The sequence below is a fragment of the Dromiciops gliroides genome, chromosome 4, assembly GCF_019393635.1.
Source record: "Dromiciops gliroides isolate mDroGli1 chromosome 4, mDroGli1.pri, whole genome shotgun sequence".
Classification (NCBI taxonomy): domain Eukaryota; kingdom Metazoa; phylum Chordata; class Mammalia; order Microbiotheria; family Microbiotheriidae; genus Dromiciops; species Dromiciops gliroides.
This window is the reverse complement of record NC_057864.1, coordinates 273169482-273191673: the sequence shown is the minus strand read 5'-3', so window position 1 is coordinate 273191673 and position 22192 is coordinate 273169482. Positions and strand designations below refer to the sequence as shown.

General features: G+C 36.3%; 1 protein-coding gene across 1 annotated transcript in view; it reads right to left on the bottom strand.

The window, feature by feature from the left end:
• Positions 1-22192, bottom strand: part of LOC122726312 (muscular LMNA interacting protein) — a 402484-nt gene that overhangs the window by 203287 nt on the left and 177005 nt on the right. The window contains exon 4 of the mRNA XM_043963965.1: positions 9649-11223. Within this exon, the coding sequence (XP_043819900.1) occupies positions 9649-11223 (1575 nt within the window). The remainder of the gene's footprint in view (positions 1-9648; positions 11224-22192) is intronic.

Below are 22192 nucleotides of genomic sequence, written 5' to 3'. Positions count from 1 at the left end.
TGCTTAGGTATCTGGACCAAAGGGACATTAGACATGAAAAATTTGCAAATAAGTGACCAGTGAGGGCAGAAAATGTAGGGATAAGAGTCCTGAGGAAAAGGGGTCAAAATGAGGAGACTGAACAATTGGGAGACACAGGGGAAGGAAGAGATGGGGTATGAAGGAGCCTTAGACAAATTGTGCCAACTTTATCATTCTACATAATTTATTGATTAATTTAGCTGATCACAGGCTACTATCCTGAACCTACCATATTACTTAAATTCCTATAGAATTTATTTTTCTACATTTGTTGGGATCTCATTTTCTGTTACCCTGTTCTCTAGCATAATAACCTCTACAGTGCCTTTCATTGTTCTCTTTCACAGCCTGGACAGTGGGATCAGCCTCTCCAATGCTGATCTCACTAGTTTCAGAAAACACCTTAACTTGTCCATAACCTCCTTGCTAATCCTCAGCCCAAAGTTAATGAGGGGACCTACTCTTTTTGTGACTATATCTGAGATTCCATTATTAGAGAAACATAAATGGGTCCAAAATAAATCCAGCCTATATCACCAAAACTGTATACTTATTGTTGTTCCATAATCCTTTCATTCATCTCTAAACACTTTCTCCACAGAGGCTATTCCAAGCATTCTCACCTCAAGCTTATAATCCTCCTCCCCTGTCATTCTGCAGGTGATTTTCTACTTTACTGAGAGGATCTGTGCCATCAAACTTGAATTCTCTCATTTTCTTCCTATCTTCTTCAAAATTTTGTGCTATTTTCATTAATATGCTAAAACTTACCCCTCCCCTCCAACCAGGCTTATTGATGAAAGTTATATGTTGGCCAAATGCACACTCTGCTATGTTCTTCAGTCAATAAATCCAACCTACAGCTACTCTTGCACCTTCTTCTACCCCTTTTCACTGTTAGCTCTAGGAAGAGTCATCAAAATCAATGCTACTTTTCTTGGAAGTATATGTCAATCAATTGCCTTATAGATCCACTCTTCATTCCCATGACTTTCTGGTCTAAAACACTCATTTCTTGGCCATGCCTCCTTTATTTGTATTGTCTTCTCTTATTGGAAAGTCAGCTCCTTAAAAAAGAGGCTTTATTTTTGTATTTTATCCCTAAGATATAACAAAGTGCCTAGCACATAAGTATGTAATAATTCTTTTTTAATTTATTTATTCATCCATTCATTCTTCCATATGTGTTGATCTCATCTTACTCTACCTTTGCAAACCTTTTCCTTTATAAACCATATAAAATTCACTGACAAATATTCAATAATCTATTATTACTATTCTTCATTTTGATTTTTCTTCTAAGAACAACTTTTTAGGGAAGGGGGATCATGAAAGAAGAGTATATAAGTTATAGGTCAAATCCTACTGCTCAAGAAACTTCAGTGGTTCCCAATAGCACCTAATATAAAACATAAACTCATCTATTTGACACTTAAAACCTTTGAAATATGACTCCAGTCTATCTTTCCATGCTTATTTAATAATATTTCCCCTTGCCCACTCTATATCCTAACTAAACTAGCCTACTTTCTGTGAATGCTTGTGTGTTTGCCTTAATTTACAAGTGGAAATGTTCCTTCCTCTAATAGGATGTAAGCTCAATGAAGGCAAAGATTGTTTTCATTGCATTTTTGTATTCCCAATGCCTCATAGAGTACCTGGCACATAGCTGGCATTTAACAAATTCTTAGTTTAATTAAATTGAAGACAAGTTAAACATGGAGACTATATTGTTCCTTTTCAAAGGCTCAAATATGCTTCAATAACTCCCAATTAATTTCATAGACAATCACTATCTGTAAATAGTTTTAATGACAAGAAGTCACCAAGTCCCTTTTGGAAGAAAATGCAGACATGCAATGTCCTTATTGTGGGAGGATACTTTAATGCATTCAATTAATAACTAACTGGGTTAAATAACCTCGATAGCTTGGCCACCCAGAAACCCAGGCTTGACATCATATCATAATGAACTTTGGGACAGTGGGAAGATGTTTCTACCTAGAATAATAAAAGTTGAGAGCCTAGCAGCAGTCACCAGTGATTAGCTTTATGATTTTCAGCCTTCTCAGGGAAAGGAAATAAGTGACTCAAAGATCAAAGTTCCTGAAAATAAAACGTACAGATATGCTCTAGTTACAAAGAAAAAGTTATCTGGGTGGGGCCTTTATATATAATATAGAATAATGGCTTATGTAAAGGTATGTATAATCAAAACACTACATCCTCACATATTTCTTGGGGGGGGGGGAGTATCATTTTAATATCCTAAATCTATTCAATCTCTGAAAAGAGAAGATGAATACATGCTCTGCAACTAGATCAAGCCAAGCATAGTCTAGCTGTTTCTTTTTATTTTAATATCAAAAGGAGGTTGGGTCCGGACTCTGAACTAATAGCCTTCAAATGTTCATGTTTTAATTTGATGGCCATCTGTGTTCTGAGACCCATGTCACATCCTGGTCTATGCCAGAGTAGAACTGATCTAAATCTGAAGCCCTCCTTGACTTCAAAGAGAGCTCAGTGCCAGGATTAACACCAAAGAGTAAGGAACAAGACAAGAAACAGACCATAAAAGCTTTAAAAAAATGCTTTGATACTAAAAAGCTTTTGTCTATTTCTTCCTACAATTCTTTAAAATAACATTGCCCATTGAAACTAAATTTTTCAAAAGACAATGCTCCTGAGCTAAGATTTATCTATTCTGGCAATCCACTTGAATGGATTTTTATGGTCAAGTTATACTCCCTGACAACACACATACATGCACAAAAATATAGCATGAGAGTTGACAGATCTTTACCCAGAACCATATTTGCAGGGAGCAAGGAGGAACGAGAAAGAAAATAGAAATGAGGAAGACTTTTATCAGCCAACATTCTTTATATCCGCAGAATTTTTGTCAAAAATTACAATGGATAATTGTTTCCCTTCATTGAAATTTTGCCAATGTTCCTGTTTTAATGCCAAACTTAATATCTTCACTTACTGACCAGATTACAATCAATATCCTCATTTTCATGTTCACCAACCTTGTGTATGCATTTACATAGTCTTATTCTCTTGGTTTGGAAATGAACAAAAGGAAAAAGGGGGAAAAAGTAATGATTCAAAAGTGTTTCTGAGATGCTTCTGAAGTAAAAATTATACTCTAGCAAGGTAATGAAGATTTTGCATTTATGGCATCATGATTTAAGAAAAGATCATTATATCCAGGGAAACTATTTGAATTGCAAATTATGAAAAATTAGGTTAAATTTGGGAAGACTATATTGCAAAGGTCTTGTCTCTTGCCAATAATTTAATGCATAGAGATGGAAGCAGCAGCATCCTGGAATGGAGAAAGCTTAGCACTGGCTTTCATAAGACTGAGCTCTAACCCTGGATTCTACTTCTCATTCTGTTACCTGGGTGTTTATGGACATGTGTTGTATTCAGTGAATTTAACTAAAGGAAACCTTACATATGTAGCTCAAATGGGTAAATGACATCCAAAATCCTGCATAGTTTCTTTGGTACTCAGTTTTCTTATCTGCAAAATGGGTGTTACATGAGATTTCAGAGCCCTTTATGCTCTAAAGTTCTATTAATCCATGAAACAAACACTTGATCTAAAGGATTTTAAAATAAATGTCTACTCATTTCTGCTGGTGGCTTATTAAATCTATCCAGACTATTTTTTTTTCATTCTAAGCATGAACTTGAGCATTCTGGCTGTTATTTCATTATAATTTGATTATTTCCTCCGTAGCAAGTATTAAATCGAGTTAATATGCTATTTAATCTCGATTAACAAAGACATGTCAAGTGGTGTAGCACTCAGAGCTGTCACTTTGAATTAATAGAATCTCATTTCCTATAAACACAAGTTTCTCTTAATGTGATTTAAACTTTACCAAACACTGCTTTCATGAAGTCACTCCTCACTCAAAAACCTATGATGACTCCCTATTGACTATCAGATCAAATTAGACTCTGCGGCCCAGTCCTCCATCAAAATACCCCATGTTGTTTATTCAAGTTATTATTGTTCTATTTCCTCAGTATGACTCTGTCTTACTTGTGGTGGTCTCCTTACTGTTCTTCACAAAGAGTCTGCTCCTCCCTGAATTTTCCCATGATGTTTTTAACTCCTAGAATATTCTCCTCACTCCAAAATGAATCTTCTACTTTTTTCAAGGCCCAGCAGAAAACTCACTGCCTTCATGAACTCTTCTATGTCTAATGCAATTGAAAAACATTATTTACTTCATTTTCAATTATCTCAGCAATTATGCGGCAGACTAGAGCATACTGTCTCAGGTTTGCTTATCCACTCCCTTCATATTCATACACATACACATATATACATGTACATATAAATATATATACCTTCAACTATCCTCTTTATAATGTTATCTTCCAATCTAGCTCTCCCTCTTTTGCTACAGTCATATATTTTCATCTGTTGTGAAACTCAAGTTGTCTAAAACAGAAATCATTTTCCACTAAAATTTTGCTCATTTTCTTGACTTTTTAATGTCAATGATAGACACTGCTAACATCATTATAACAATTGTCCAGATTCAAGAATCTTGGAATTATCTTGACTCTTGCCCACAGAGAGAGGTCTGTGTGAACCTAAAGATCTTGATCCCAATTTTTCTAAATGTTTTCTATGATATTATATTATCCAACTGAGTAGGGATATTTTGTGCATTAATTTCACTTTAAACATTTTTATCTAGAGTTTATTAATATGTACGTGAATAATATTAATATATGCATATGTGTCTAAATATGCATATATGTATATGTACATATCTACAGTGTATACACACAGAGGGGATATCTAGACGGGAAAGTGGATAAAATGCAGTCTCAGAGTCAGGAAGACCTGACTTCAAATGTGGCCTCAGACTTTTACTAGTTGTGTGACCCTGGGTAAGTCACTTCATCCTGTTTGCCTCAGTTTCCTCATCTATAAAATGAACTGAAGAATGAAATGGCAAGCCACTCCATTATCTTTGTCAATATCCATTCTCCAGTAGATAAACAAAGGAAATGAACACAAAATTTTCCAAGAAAAAATCAAAACTATCAACAAGGGCAGCTAGGTGGTGCAGTAGATAAAGGACTGGCCCTGGATTCAGGAGGACCTGCGTTCAAATCCAGCCTCAGACACTTGACACTAGCTGTGTGACTCTGGACAAGTCACTTAACCCTCATTGCCCTGCAAACAAACAAAAACTATTAACAACAAAAGGTCCAAATCACTACTAATAAGAAAAATGCAAATTAAAGCAACTCTAAGGTTCCATCTCCTTCCTATCATAATGGCAAAGGTGACAAAACTGAAATATGAAAATGTTGGAAGGGCTGTGGGAAAACAGGCATACAAGCCACGAATCAGCCCAACTATTCTAGAAAAAAATTGTGCAACTGTACCCCCCATAAATCACTAAATTATCCATACCCTTTTGATCAAATAATACCAATACTAGATTGATATCCTCAAAGAGATTAAAGAGGGAAAGAAACTCTTTGTACAAAACTCATTGTAACAACTCTTTTCACAGTAGACAAAACCAAGCAAATAAGGAAGTGTTCACAGGTCAAGGAAAGGCTAAAGAAATTATAGTATATTAATATAATGGAACAATATTGCGCTATAAGAAACAGTGAAAAGGACAATTTCCAAGGAAACTGGAAAGGTTTCTATGAACTGATCCATAGTGAAATGAGCAAAACTAGAACAATTTATATAATGAAAATAATACATTAAAAAGAACTTTGAAAAACTTTAAAACTCTGATCAATGCAATGATAAAATACAATCCCACATGAATAAAGATGGAATATGCTACCCACCTCTTTCCATAGAACTGATGAATTTAAAATGCAAAATGAGGAATATGTTCTTCAACAAGGCAAATGTGGAAATTTATTTTGTTTGACTGCATATTTGTTCTGAGGGGTCATTTATCATTGAAGGGGAAATTGAAGAAATAGGCCATAAATGAATGTAAAATAAATAGATAAAATGCAAAAATATATGATGGAATATCTTTACTCCATAAGAAATGATAATTTTGAATTGTAGTTGTCTTTGTACCAAATGTATCAAAAAGTTAGAAAAACTTAATAAGACTCACATGAACTCAGCAAAGTAAATGATCAGAACAATGTTCAGATGACCATTGTCTCTATGAAATATTACATACAAGATACTTATTACATGTATAGAATATGGAATATATAGGAAAACAATACTGAAAGACTTACTAACCCCCAACAAAACAATATTCACTCATGATGTAAGAGGAGTAAAGATAAAACATGCCTCACACTGTAAGCAGTGACGGGGTAACCTATTAGTATAGAATGAGGCATACATTTTCAAACATGACCCACATATTTCTGACCAAATTTTGCTTTAATATATATATATATATACACAATATATATATACACACATATGTATGTGAGTACATACATGCATATATACATGTATAGATATATATATGTATAGATACATGTATAGATTTGTTACAAGGGAAAGAAGGAAGCATGACAGTGATATAAAAAAGGAAATCCCTTCATGGAAGCAAATTAGGTGACTCATTTTAACTTACAGTGTTATAGAATCGCCTAGGGAATAGGAAGTTAATTGATTTACTATTATATGTCAGAGACAGGATTTGAATTCAGATTTTCTTGGCTTCAGGGCCAGGCCTATTCATTCTGCTGGCTTACTCTTGAATAGGTTACTAAAATTTTAAAACTAAAATACCTTCTCATTCACTAGAGATGTTTCTGAGAGTTCCAGAGATTACAAACAAAAGTAATTTTCCCCATTTCACTTGAGTTTAAAAAGTACCTTTCTTATTGTTTCATCTTTGTTTGTGTACTTACACACTCTGTTGTAACGTATCTGTTGTCCAGTCATGGAATTTCAGCATTGTAGTAAATTCTGTCCACCAGATGTAAATTAAATACTTGTCTATAATTAAAATCTGGGAGTTGCCTGGTGGTATTGAGAGGTTAAATGATTTGCCATTAGTTGCACAGCTAATATGTATTAGAAGCTGGATTTGAACCCAAATTTTCTTTACTTCAAGGCTAGCCCTAAAACTGTATAACAAAAATCCGTGCTGACATATTCTGACATGTTTATGAAGATATTTGTCTGTGCATTTTGGGGTATAAGAGGAAGGAGAGATGATTCTCATAAGAACATTAAAATAATGGATCCAAAAGGAGGACATAATTTCATTAATACAAAATTATGAGAGGCTCCACACTAGATAAAGATAGAGAGAGAGATGATATAATATATATTTTAAAGTTTCAACATTGTGGCATTAGAGTAATTTAAAAAGTAGATTCCTTAAGGAATCATTCCAAAATACCTTAAGAAAAAATAATCACATGTACCCTAATCTCAAACAATTAGGATTATATTTCATGGGCTGGAAGGAATTTCAACAACAATCTAGTACAACCCCTCATTTTTCACAAGAAGAAACTAAGGACCAAGAAGATTAAGTGGCTTGCCCAAAGTCACACAATGAATGAGAATCAGATATTTAAACATGGGTCCTCTGACCCAACAGGCAATGCATTTCCCCTATGCCACATTTTCTCCCATAAATTCTATAAGCAAATAAGGAAATGTTCCCTGGATAAATTTAATGATCTTATCCGCTCATTTCTTTTTTTAATTGCATGATATTTCATATACATAGCAAAAAAACCATTCTGATGATATGACATAAATCGGATGATCCTTCTCAAATTATCTAGTGATATAGGGAATGCAGGATTGGGGGCCGGGGAGAAGTACCATAAAAATCACAAATTTAGTGTTAAAAAGGATGTTAGAGGTCATCTAATCCAGTTCTTACATTTTCTAGATGAGGAAATAAAGCCCATAAAGGTTAGGTGATTTGCTAAGGGTCACAGAACTAGTCAGTGGTTAAGGTAGAATTTGACCCAAGAACTTCCTTACTTGAATCCCTGCTGACTATTTACTAAAAAGGATAGAACCTGCAGCCTTAAAAAAATAGGCAAGGAGAGGGGCAGCTAGGTGGCGCAGTGGATAAAGCACCAGCCCATAATTCAGGAGGACCTAAGTTCAAATCCAGCCTCAGACACTTGACACTTACCAGTTGTGTGACGCTAGGCAAGTCACTTAACCCCAATTGCCTCATTTAAAAAAAATAGGGAAGGACAAAAAGAAAAAAAAAAAAAAAAAGAAAAAAGAAAATAAAAAGAAAATAGGCAAGGCCGATACAAACCCTCCAAGATACTTGATTAGAATTGTGTCTGAGGGAAACATTTCGTTCTTTTTTTTTTCCAGTAAACCTTTGTGTGTTATTTTTAATTGCTCAATACTACTATCCATGTTGGACTTCTTCATGAATTTCATAAAACTTGTGAACCTCACAAAGTTGATAAATGCTTCTACTCCATAAATAGTATTCCACAAATCTCCATAGTTAATTTTTAACTGCTATAAGGGTAACCAGTAGACTCCTAATTCACTCCAAAAGGACCCTTTCAGAGTCATAAGGAAGAGTAACAGTGGTTGCCAATTGAATAAGAAAGATCAATTTTAAAAGGCACCCAATCGGGGCAGCTAGGTGGTGCAGTGGATATAGCACTGGCCCTGGAGTCAGGAAGACCTGAGTTCAAAGCCAGCCTCAGACACTTAAACACTTATTAGCTGTGTGACCTTGGGCAAGTCACTTAACCCCAATTGCCTCACCCCGCCCCCCAAAAAGGCACCCAATCAAAGTTGGAAAAGAACATGTGGTACATGCCTCTAATCCTTGCTACTAGGGAGGCTGAAGCTAATGGATTACTTGAATTTAGGAGTTCTGAGCTACAATTAGGCTAAAAACAATCAAATGTCTTCAGGGGCAGCTAAGTGGCACAGTGGATAGAGCACTGGCCCTGGATTCAGGAAGACCTGAGCTCAATCCAGTCTCAGACACTTGACACTTAGTAGCTGTGTGACCCTGAACAACTCACTTAACCCTCATTGCCCCATAAAAGATATTTTTTTAAATAAAAAAGAAGTGGTATACTGGCCCAAGTTAAAAATAAATCATGTCAAAACTTCCCTGATGACCAGAGGTGAGATTAGAACTAGTGACCTCAGTACTTCCAGCCTGGTTCCTGGTAAGGAGCAAGTTTTTTAAAAAAATGTTTTGTATATTTGCTTGTGGATAATTTTATACTATTGCCAAAGGCTTTCTCATAATAAATGCAATGTACTAATGTACTTGGGAATAATGCTTTACATTATACAATTGACCCTCATATTCCAATATTTTTCTATCCCCTTACTTTATTTCCCTCTTAAGAGCAACATTAGGGGCAGCTAGGTGGTACAGTGGATAAAGCACTGGCCCTGGATTCAGGAGGACCTGAGTTCAAATACAGCCTCAGACATTTGACACTTACTAGCTGTGTGACCTCAGACAAGTCACTTAACCCTCATTGTCCCACCAAAAAAAAATACTATTAAGAGCAGCATTAATATTAAAGAAATCCACTGTTCCTTTTTTTAAAAAATGGGCATTCCAGATTAGAAAATAAGCATGCAACATGCAATATATATAGCTATGCAAATATATATACCTTGGTTTTCTTACTTTCAGGGTCTGAAGGCAGGGACAAAGATTGTGGTGAAGTTGACCCTTTGGTTCTTATTAGGGATGTGGGAGGTGCTGGGCTTGAAAAAGGGGATCTGGTATGGGTTATCATGGCTTCAGGGGACATTACAGGTCTTGTGGGTAAGGTACTGACTTGATAATTTGGGTGCAGAGATGAAATCTTCTGGGAGTGAATATTATCAGCAGGAGTAATGGAGGACCCAAAATTAGAATAAGAGAGAGAAATGGGAATAGAAATGCTTGGAGAAGTAGCAGATATGAAATTCTTCTCCTTAGCTAATAACTGTGTTGAAGCTTCTTTTGGCTGATCTGTCGGATATAAGGGAGCTGTTGAAAAGGAATACTCCTTTGGAAAAGACAGATTGTTTCTTTGGCTAGCAGGGTCAGAAACAGAACATAAGACAGAAGAGGATGAAGTGGATGAGTATGTATGAAACCTCTTGGGTTTTTCAGGAACTGGACCTTTGGAGTCAGCTTCATGATTGCCTTTATTAAAGGAAGCAGCAGAAGAAAATGGTGGAATAGGGGGTAGGGTTGACGAGTTCACTGTTTTGCTTTGTAATTGTGTTGGGACTATATTCCTTTTAGGAGAAACAGGGGGAGAAGGAACTCTCCCTAATTTAGGAGAAAGTGGACTGCCACTTAAGGGCTTTGTACGGGAAAGGGGAGCTTCCTGAGAGGCAGGACTAATCTTGGTGGAAAAAGGAGAGTGAACAGATTGATGGGAGACTTCCAAAGGCTGCTGTTCTCCTATATCAGGAGATTCTTCCCTGAGGGAAAAACTAGAGTAAGATTTCTTAGGAGTAGGTGGGGTTCTTTTCACTTTTTGATCCAATGTGAGTGTGGATGAAGTCAGGGAGTTGGAAGAGAAGGTGGGACAGGATGCGGGAGAAAAGGGTCTCCCATGAGGAGGGTTTGACTTCAAAATAGCAGTCAGAAGAGAAAGTCGAGTTGGTACTGGGGACTTAATTCCTGGCTTTGCAAGATTTCCACTAGATGAAGCTTGGCTACACAAAGTGGAAGAGGACCCATAGAAAGTGGAATTCAATGGTTTAGGACTTGGGGATAATGAATGTGTGATGATGCGAACAGGTATATATGATGATGACTCTGACTTGGGAGTAATTGACAGTGGTACCTGAGCAGTGAAACTCTGGCTTCCACTTGAGCTGATAAGATTTGAGGGGGGAGTTGGACTCTTGCTTAACATTTCTGACCTTAATTCAGACTTTTGGTGAGCTAAAGTTGGGCTAGGGATATCTTTTAGCTGCTTAGAACCTAAGATTTGAGTGTTTTTTATCTCTGAGATGGTTTCCTCTGATGCAAAACAAGGGGAAGAGTACGTGGTCCCTTGAAAATATGTCGACGTCTCTTGCATGATGGACCCACGTGGATCTACCCTCTTAGTATGGAATTCTTCCAGGAGAGAGGCTTGGTGCAGGCTAACCATGTCAGACTGTGCTTTCAGATTAGTTGGTGAAACAAAGAGAGCAGGTGATTTACAGGAGAGTTGATCAGAGGTAGTAGAGGGAGAAGTTAACTAGAGGAGAGAGAAAGAGACAGGTTAAAATAGGACAGAATGTGTAAAACTGACAAGTCTTCCATTCAGTTCTATGATCCAGCAAACAATTATTCCAATAGTGCAAACAAAAAGTGGCAGCTTAATCTTTGACTAGCCAGGTCTCGTGACTTAAAGAAACCATGGTGCAGGTGAAAAGAATGCTGAATTACTAGGTGGAGAGCTCATGTTCAAAACCTAGCACTACCATTTACTCTTTTTTTGGGGGGGGGGGTTGTTTTGTTGGTTTTTGTTTTTTGCTGGGCAACGATGGTTAAGTGACTTGCCCAGGGTCACACAGCTAGTAAGTGTCAAGTGTCTGAGGCCGAATTTGAACTCAAGTCCTCCTGAATCCAAGGCGGGTACTTTATCCATTGTGCCACCTAGCTGCCCCCCCCCCATTTACTCTTTACTACATGTGTGGTTTTGGGTAAAACATTTAGCCTCTCTGGGCTTCAATTTCCTCATCTGTAAAATGAGAAGATTGACTACATGACCTCTCTAGGACCATTCAGTTCAAAATCTATGATTCTATGAACTTGTTAATGTAAAAATTGATTAAAGTAGACAAACTATGCAGCATGAAACTATATACACTATCATTTAGAATGGCAATGCTTATATCATTATCTTAATATATACCTACATGTATAGGCCTCTGTGTGTGTGTGTACATATCCTTATTTCAAGTAATGACATTTTTCTATATTGAAAATAACTCGTCAATATATCATAGGCTATCTTCTCATTTAAATCCAGAAAAGCATATTTTGTTTTACTTATTCACATTTGCTGACCTTATGATTTATATTAAAACTTAAAATGGTTTCCCCTTAAAATAAAGTATCAAACAAGTGTGTGGCATAATATCATAACTTCATTATTGAAATTCCCAAACTGTGATTGCATAAGAAACTCCTAATGTGGAAATGGTATCCACCAATACAAATCAGAACTCCAATATAATGCAAACTTCTTGAGGGGAAAGACTTTTATTTTTGTGCTTTTATGCCCAGAACCTAGCACAATACGTGGCACTTTGTATATATTTAATAAATGCTTGTTGAATTGAATTGAACTCATATGCAACTTATAGACTAGGGGAATTTCTTGGAGCATTTATCTGGTTAAGTGATTTCCCTATAATCACAAAGTAAGTACATGTAAGAGGCAGGATATGAAGTCATCGTACTCCAAGCCAGTCCTCTAAACACTCTTTCACAATGTCTCTCAATATTATCATGAAAATTATTATTCATTAAATATTATCATCAAAGTATTTCAATTAATAAATTTTTAAAACTCAAGATGACTCTCCTGAACTTACATAATCATCCTGAAAATAAAATATAATTTATTCAATCAGCCAAAATTATCTTGTTTCTGACTTCACATAAAAAAGCTGCCTTCAACCCACACTAAGCACATGACAGAAGGGCAAAATATGAGGCAATCGATTGCTTAAGAGAAGATGAAGGGAAAAAAGTTAAGAATGAAGGAAAAAAGATAACCCTTAGCATCTTCCCTGACTACTTCCCTGACTTAAAATGTTAAATATTGTTTGGGTACTATGAAAAGTCACACACCCACTTTTAGACTAAAGAATGCAGAACATTTGATAAATTCAGTAAACAAGAAACAATTCACCCACTACTGAAGTCCAAACCCAGTAGAGAGAGGAAATAACAAAGTGCTGTGTCAGGCTTGAAGACACAATGGGTAAAACAACTCAAAACTGCTGAGTGTATCTTGTCAGGAATACAGAATGCAGATCTCTTTGTCTAGAAAACTGTGAAATACCCATCATCTTCTGAAAAGTATAGTAACATTTATACTCCTGTTGTTGTAAAATATAATAAAATTTAAAATTAAATTAAAAATAAAAAAATAAAAAGTTGTATTGTGTAAAGGTATAATAATGAGGGATCATTTTTGAGCTCCTTTTTCTAAGACAGAAATCGACATAAAAAAGCAAAGTGGTCGGTGTGTTCTATCTGGAATAAAGGATCTGGGTTCAAATCAAGTTTCTGCAACTAACTATTTCTATGACATTGAGCAAGTAATTTGACCTCTCTAGAACTTGTAAAATGAGAGGGTTGGATTAGATTAGCCTTCAGTTCCCTTCTTGCTATGATCGTATGATTTGCAAACACAAATTGGGTGAAAGACTTCTCAAATAATTGTGGAGAATGACCATTTGCTTTTGATAAAGAAATCTGGGGCTACAAGGAAACAGTAAATACATCCTCAGAAATATAGACATGAACACTAAGGAAGAATTAAATTTAAGGGAAGTGATTCTCATTGCGGATACCTGAAATGCCTCAATTTTTCTCAATTTGACCTAAATTCACATCTTTTTGACAATTCTTAGTTTTACTCAAGTTTTGAACTTATGTCAAAACGAAAACTTCAAAGCACAATTCATCATAAGCTTCCAAGTTTTCAGGCTAAGGATTAAATATATATATAATATTCACTTCCCAAGTGGGGAAATTGGCAAATATATGTGTAATAGAATGACACCTTGACAAACAAACATTTATAGAGCAGCTACTATTTACAAAGTTCTGTGGAGGTTACAAAGATAATTAAAACATAGTCTCTGTCCCAAAAAAACCTTCCTTATCTAGGAAGGGTGATAAGACAACCACAAAACCTAGCATAAAGCAAAGTAGATTGGCCATATGCCTAAAAAGAGGCACAACCAAAGTGCTGTGGAAATGTTGGAGGGTCATCTAGCCCAACCTCATTTTATGAGGTGAAGAAACTGAAGCCCCAAAATTAAATGACTTAAGCAAGGCCGCATAGACACTGAGTGGCAAACATAGTACTGGGATTCAAACTCATATCATATGTCCCCAAATTTAGCTGGGGGAGGGGGAGGTAAGGGGGGTTTCCATTGCACCAGGCTGTCTTACTCTGTATATTCAAAATAAATTCTCTAAGTATATGTAGGGTTGGAAGTTTTATTTTAGGTTAGAGATTGATCTCGTGTGCGTGTGTGTGTGTGTGTGTGTGTGTGTGTTTGAAATGGTAACAGGAGAGGGACAACTATAGGCAGCACAGTAGATAGAGAACTGGCCCTGAAGTTGGGAGGACCTGAGTTCAAATCTCACCTCAGACACTAACTGTGTGACCTTGGGCAAGTCACTTAACGCAATTGCCTTAAACATCCCTGGGTCTCTCCATTTATCCCTATCTATATCTTGCCACTGGACCCAGATGGCTCTGGAGGAGAGAGTGAGACTGGCATCTTCGCACAGCCCAATCTCACTTAAATTCAGTTCCCTACAAGTCATGACATGGTCCTCTTCTAGAACAAAGGATAAACAGCAACAAAAACAGTAAAAGGAGCCAGGGGTATCATATAAAAGTGGGAGTATTTGCGTTTTGAAAAATGCGTTAGAGAGGTGAAGATACTGAAGGGTGGGGAGTGGGAAGGGCAGAGGGAACACAGTTAAGCAAAGGCCCAGAGGTAGAAAAAGAATTACAGAAAAATATAGTCTAAATGATTGGAGCATAGGGCTTATGCCAGAGGCAAATAAATTCTTAACACATTTTGGTTTTGTGGAATTGAAGTGAAGTGAAGTGAAGTGAAGTGAATAATTCAATGCAATACAGTATAACACATAAGCACCATGCTCAGCCCTTAGGATCACAGGATCCTGCATAACAGCTAGAAGGGACTTCAAGGATTATCTAGTCCCACCTTTCCCTTACAAATATAAAGATAGAATAAAACACAGAATTATAACTATATAGAGTAGGAAGGTTGTATAGAGATCAATTAATCCAGCCCCCTCATTTATAGATGGGAAAACTGAAGCAGAGAAAGGTTAAGTAATTTGCTCAGTGCTACATGGGTAATAAGTGGCAGAGATGGGATGTTAATTTAGGTTCTTGGAGTCTAGATCCAGTTTTCTTTCCACTAAACTAGACTACTTTCCTGAGAACCTGGTGGTACAGTGGATAAAACACTGGAACTGAAGTCAGGAAGACTCATCTTCCTGAGTTCAAATCTGGCCTCACACACTTACTATCTGTGTGACCCTGGGCAAATCACTTAACTCTGTTTGTTTCAGTTTACTTATCTGTGAAAAAAATTATCTGGAGGAGGAATTATCAAACCACTCCAGTATCTTTGCCAAGAAAACCCCAAATGGGGTCACAAAGAGTTAGACATCAATGAAAATAACTAAATAACAAAAGCCTGTCTTCAGCGGCAGCTAGGTGGCACAATGGATAAAGCACTGTCTCTGAATTCAGGAGGACCTGAGTTCAAATCTGGCCTCAGACACTTGACACTTACTAGCTGTGTGACCCTGGGCAAGTCACTTAACCCTCACTGCCCCACCAAAAAAAAAAAAAAAGCCTGCCTTCATAAACCAAATCTTCAAGGAATTTTCCATCTAATGGGTAGGTTGATCTCAAACTGTAGAAGCCCTTTGCTTCTAGGCTAAGAAATCTGTATTAAGCAATCTCTCTCTCTCTCTCTCTCTCTCTCTCACACACACACACACACACACACATGCACACACACATAACATTTATAATCATATATATATATATATATATATATATATATATATATATATATATATACAAGTCTATGTTATGGGGTGAAATCTCACATGAAAGAATCAGGACAGGGCTTATGGAGTGGGGGGAGAGATGGGGGAGAAGTGGGAGTGAATGAGCCTTACACTCATCAGAATTAGCTCAAAGAACTTAATTTCATCAGAGTTGGCTCAAAGAGGGAATAACATACACACTCAATTTGGTAGATTAATCTATCTAACCCTGCAGGAAAGTAGGAGGTGAAGGGGATAAGGAGGGAGGGGTGAAAGAAGGGAGGGCAGAGTGGGGGAGGGGGCAGTCAGAAGCAAAACACTTTTGAGGAGGGATAGGATAAAAGAAGATAGAAAACAGAGTAAATATCATGGGAAGGGAATAGGATGGAGGGAGACAGTTAACAATAGTAATTGTGAAAAAAATTTTGAAGCAGAGGCAAGAGTAATGTATGATGATTGATGATGATGGATTGATGATGATTGGAGGAAGATTAGGATTGATTGATGATGAGAACTGATTGATGATGATGATGACTGAATGAAGAAGGTGAGGATTGATTGGCTATGATGAGGATTAACTGAGGATGATTATGAAGATTGATTGATGATCGATTGATGATGATGGCAAGATGTATAGTACTCACTTTGCTGGATTATTGTGAAGAAAATTCTTTGTCGAGTTTAAGGTACTATATAAAAGTTAGCTATTACTGTTGCAATAATCAACCTCGTGGGTTCATTGTAAGGAAATCTCTCTCTAAAGTACTATATAAATGTAGTTTAGTATTAAAAAAATGATGAGCAAGATACTATCAGAAAGACCTGGAGGGAACTGAATGAGCTGATGCGAAGTGAAATCTACTGTATACAAAATAACGAGATGATCTGCTGTGAAAGACTCGGTTATTTTCAGCAATGCAATGATCCAAGACAACTCCGATGGTCTTATGAAAAATGTAATCCATCTACAGAGAGAGAAGTGATGGTATCTGAATACAGATTGAAACATAATTTTTTTGTTGCTTTTTCAGAAACAAAAAAAAAAAAACAAGTCTACGTTGTCATTTATATCACTAATCTTTCTAAATCAAGTATAAGAGTTTTTTCGAAGACTTCCTCAAAGAAGACTCAGGAATTTTACATAATTAATTATTATGGACTGAGAATATTTTTTAATCAGTGAATTACTAATGGGGCAGCATGATTTGCCTGTCACTCAGAAATGGCAATTCTCTATCCACTGTTGACCTGCATTCATGTATAGTCATACTACTAAATGGGAAAATACCATATTTTTTAAAATTAATACTATCTACTTAGAGTTAATGGGCTTATATGGTTCAGACATTTTTGCCTAGAAATAAAGTAATAATCTTAGAGACTGCCATATTTTATTCTCTAATTTGTGATGCATATTAGCCCCTTCTCCTTCACAAGACTATAAGCTGATCAAGGTCAGGTTTTCTTGTTCCTCCTATGGTGTCTAGCACAGCTCTGGACAGTCAGTGAAAATTCAAATAATTACTTTAAAATATAAACTGAAAAAACATGAATTACTTATCCAGTAGATGACTCAGACTCTTTCCAAATAAGCAAATGAAGAGAGGCAAGTGTGGCATAGTATTAAAGACCATGGCTTGTAGACTCAGAGAACTTTGGTTCAAATCCCACCTCTGACACTTTGTAATCTTGGGCAAGTCTCCTAACCTCCCTGGGCCTCAAGTTTCCTCAAATATAAAATTATAGAATTGTGTTATGGCCTCCAAGGATATTTTTTTCAAACCTAGACATATGATCCTCTGAAGTTTGTTCAGCCTGATCTCTCTTCAATGTGATTGGTAATGAGAATGAATTTCAAATCATAGAACACCTTTGGGGGCCCTTGTATGTATGGGGGGCACTCTCCAATCTCATTTTCTTAGGGCCAAAAGCACTATACTTCCAAGGCATTGAAAGTAATTAAATCTGAAATTTGATGTTATAAATACACCTATATGTGTATGTTTTATCTTTATATTAATCACTAAGTTACTATCATCTTGCATTTTAGTTTCATATACCTAGATATGCATAGGTGTGTGAACACACAGATTTACTTACATAGGCACACTTGCTACATACTGACCTCTAATTTAAAGACTTAGCATGATATCCTAATTTCCACCGGCAACATACAATTGTTTTTATGTAGCCCTATATTTATTTTTTTAACTGGAAAAAAAGTTTAAGCTATTTTCTTTCATTCTTCTCATTTCTAGGTCATATAAGTAACTGGTTTAAAAACAGATCCAAAACCCTTGAGCCTAAATAAATTTGAATAAAAAGAAGGCGATGGCACCTGTCAAGTCTTGCTTCACAGAAGCTCTGAATCTGACTGCTCTTTTCCTTCTTCCTGGCAAATCCCTTGCCCGTACTTTGTTTAACTCCTGCATTAATTATTACAATATTTCTTTTTCCTTCCTGTTCCTCTCCCCCCTCAATAAATACTCATAGTTACACTCACATTTTTAATAGTCTTGATTTTTCATGGATGTCTTATTTCCTTTCACATCAAATCTGAAATCTATCTCCTCCAACAGTTTCCCTGTCTCATATTTCCTAATTCTTTGCCTTCCCCTAATCAGCTCTTTTCCCCTGTGAGTAAATGCCATGTGGCATTTTCCTATGCCCAACACTGTTTCTATCGTCTATCTCAGAAAACCACCCCCTATCCTTTCTTTAAAGGCTCATTCCCAAAATTCTATTCTGGAAAGATCATTTTTGAGGACCTCAGAATACATTCCCAGTAGTCTCAAAACTACAGCCCATTTTCCATATTACCTTCATCAGAATGACCAGCCTAGGTACAGTTCCATATTTAATCTCTATATCATCAAGGCTTTTTTCTGTGATTACTAATTATTCTACTAAAGATACTGACCATTTTACTTATCCTAAAATTAACACAGATATACAGCATTCTTCCCTTTATATGTTCCAATATCCTACTGCTTACTGCCATGTAATGGTCAAAACATTTATATGAAAATCTCAGACTCTAATGAACCAGGTCGCATCTAGTCTATTTCATATTAAATCTCTATATACTCCCTCAGACTGTGACCAGCTAAATGATATTCATAAGTTGGTGTCACATGGATAAATTAATTGCAATTTTTTTAACTTATCTGGTAAATTAAAACTCCTTGAGTATAGAGGTTGTTTTCATTTTAGTAAAAACCCTAGCACTTAGCACAGTGGCTAGCACATAGTAAGTGCTTAATAAATGCTTGTTTATTTGATTGACTGGTTTCCTATAAATTCAAATAGGCATGTTGGCATAGGAAAGTCAGGAAGAGCTGAGTTCAAGTCTTGCCTTAGACACATACCAGCTTGTGACCATGGGCAAATCTCTAAGTACCTGAAAAACACCCGGTAAGATTATAAATTACACATGGAATGCATATGTGCATTGCTACATGGATGAAATCATAAGTCTGAGTCAAAAGAAAAGAAAAATCCTATAAATGTATAGTGGAGTTTATAATATTAAAATAGCTTTCTGTCTTCCACCATTTAGGAGAAACCATAAAGGAAAGTCTATCTACTCTCATTTTACCATGACAGAGAATCTCATATTCCCCAAAGTACAGAGAGAGATATGAGAAGAAAATCTGTAAGATAAGATGTAAAAGAAAGTAAAGAACTCATTTGAGAAATTCTGGATATAGATTGGAAAGCTATAGGTCCCAAATCTTTAATCAGTCCCAACTGCTCAAGGCACTTATATCATCAGTGGTTTATTTGAACCATTTTTCACCTACATACAGAGGACCAGGTTGGATTTATTTCGAATGTCCCTAGGTAGCCCTGTGCATGGTATTAGGAGAGAGTAAAACAGGCTGAATGGTCCAGATTACTTCCTAGCTTTTTAATATAATAAACATGCCATTTTTCAGAGACACTCAAGCCATACTCTCAAAGCTAACCATTGTCACTAGGCACTCTGATATTATCTCACAGTGTGGAAAACCTTACCTTCCTTGCATTTTTCAAGGGCTTTGACTTCTAAAAGCCCTAAGGCTAAAAAGCCAAAGATGATTTATTTTAGTAAACAAAGTATACAGCAGACAGCACTGAACTGTGAGATGGGAATGGTCCATTCTATTCCCAATCTTGTGATTGACAATCTTTCTGTGCTACATTTTTCTCATCTAGATGATACCTGTCTCTTCCTCCTTCCCCCATTTATGCCTCAAGGTCACTTAAAAGATGAGCTCCCAAATGGCAAGGTTTCAGTCATTGTATGGTACAATGCAAATCAGTCATTTAATAAGTACTTTTATGATGAGAATATGTTTTAAATGCTTTGAATTTTTTGAAATCACAAGAGAAAGAAATTCATTCAAGTATAATGCATACCTACAACTGTAAATACATTCTGCCAGGAATATTGTATTCTGAAAAAAAAAGTGGAAAAGAAAAAAGATACATTCTCTCCAATCTAGTTGCATTGTATCTCAACGAAACCCAATAATCTTGCTTCTCTTTTACCCCTTTCAATTCCCTCCCCAGGACACATAATTCTTATAATTTCCAACAATATTAGAGTGTCATTTTCTGAAGGTAGCAGGTACCTTAACTCGAATTTTGCCTGAGATTTTTGAAAAATTGTCAAGAAGCTATTCATTTATGGATATGGAAATAAAAGAAAACATACTGGGCATACAACAGGTGTTTAATAAATGCTTCTTTAATGGTTAAATGGTCTTAAATCATAGACTAATTTAATGATGAACTACACAGATAGCCACCTGCAAACAAAGCCAGAATAAAGGTAGCATTGTGGATACAATGGGCATAGTGGTTTTGGTTTGGTTTGGTTGTTTCTTTCAGAATCTAATCCAATTCTTAATCTTTTTATTAAACATTTACCATATGTAAGACCCTGAGAATACAAAGACAAAAATGAAAAGTTCCAGCCCTCAAGTCTCACATTATACTGGAAAAGAACAAGCTATAAACAAGCAAATAAAAACAAAATATGTACAAAGTATAACACAAAAAAAAATTTCAAGAAAGAGAAATGTCTAATAAGGGGAAGGGGACCAGAGATCGAGTACTACGCTATATTTTGAAAGAAGCTATTTTTGTCTAAGCTATATTTTGAAAGAAGCTAAGGATTTTAGGAGGCAGGCATAGTAGATAACTGTGTGACCCTGGGCAAGTGACTTACCTGTGTTTGCCTTAATCCACTGGAGAAGGAAATTGCAAGCCACTCCAGTATCTTTGCAAAGAAAAGCCTTTGGACAACTTAGTCCACAAGGTCACTAAGAGTCAGACACAACTGAACAACAACAAGAAGGATTCTAAGTGGTAGAATTAAGGAAGGAATCTGTAGGTGTACTTTTATTCACAGGAAGATAGAAATTATTCTCTATTCCTAACAATCCAATTGACTGAGTAAACTGAATATTGGAAGAAATGAGAAATTTGGAACATTTAAGGGTTGCACAATCCACAGTTTGCTTTTTTTCTACCACAAACACACACACACACACACACACACACACACACACACACACACACACATACATATACACCACCATCGAACTAATAGTTTGTACTTTGCACTATATATTGTGTAATTGCACAGATCACACTCAATTCAATTCAAACTTTTGTGAAGCACCTACTTTGTACAAAGCATTGTACTAGATTTTGATGCAAAGGCAAAAATGAGTTCCCACTCTTAAAGAGCCTATATTATCCTATGGAAGATATATATGTAAACAGAGAAATAAATGGTTCAGTCATTTTTAAGTCATGCCCAACTCTTTGTGACCCAATTTTAAGCAAAGATACTGGAGTGGTCTGTACATTTCCTTCTCCAGTTCATTTTACAGATGAAGAAACTGAGGTAAACAGGGTTAAGTGACTTTCCCAGGGTCACAGACCAAATCTGAATTCAGGAAAATGAGTCTCCTGACTTTAGGCTTTGCCTGGGAGACATCTTTAAACTGAAATATGAAAGAAACTAAGGATTCTAAAGAAGAGGGATGGGGAATAACTTTTGTGAAAACATGGAGTTGGTAGCTGGAATGCTGGGATGTTGGTTAAAAAGTAGTCCAGCTTGGATGGAATGTAAAGCAATATGAAACAAATATAAAAGGGTAGGTGGAAGCCTGTTTGTCGGGGTATTTGAGATGTCAGTCAGAGGACTTTGCATTTTTATCCTGAAGGCAATAGAATTCTCTGAAGATTTTTGAGCAAAGAAGGGACATGGTCATACCCCTAAAGGCAGCCAGGTAGTACAATAAATAGAACACCTGGGCCTGGAATTAGGCAGACCTGAATTCAAATCTGACCTCACTTACTTATCAGATATGTGACTCTGG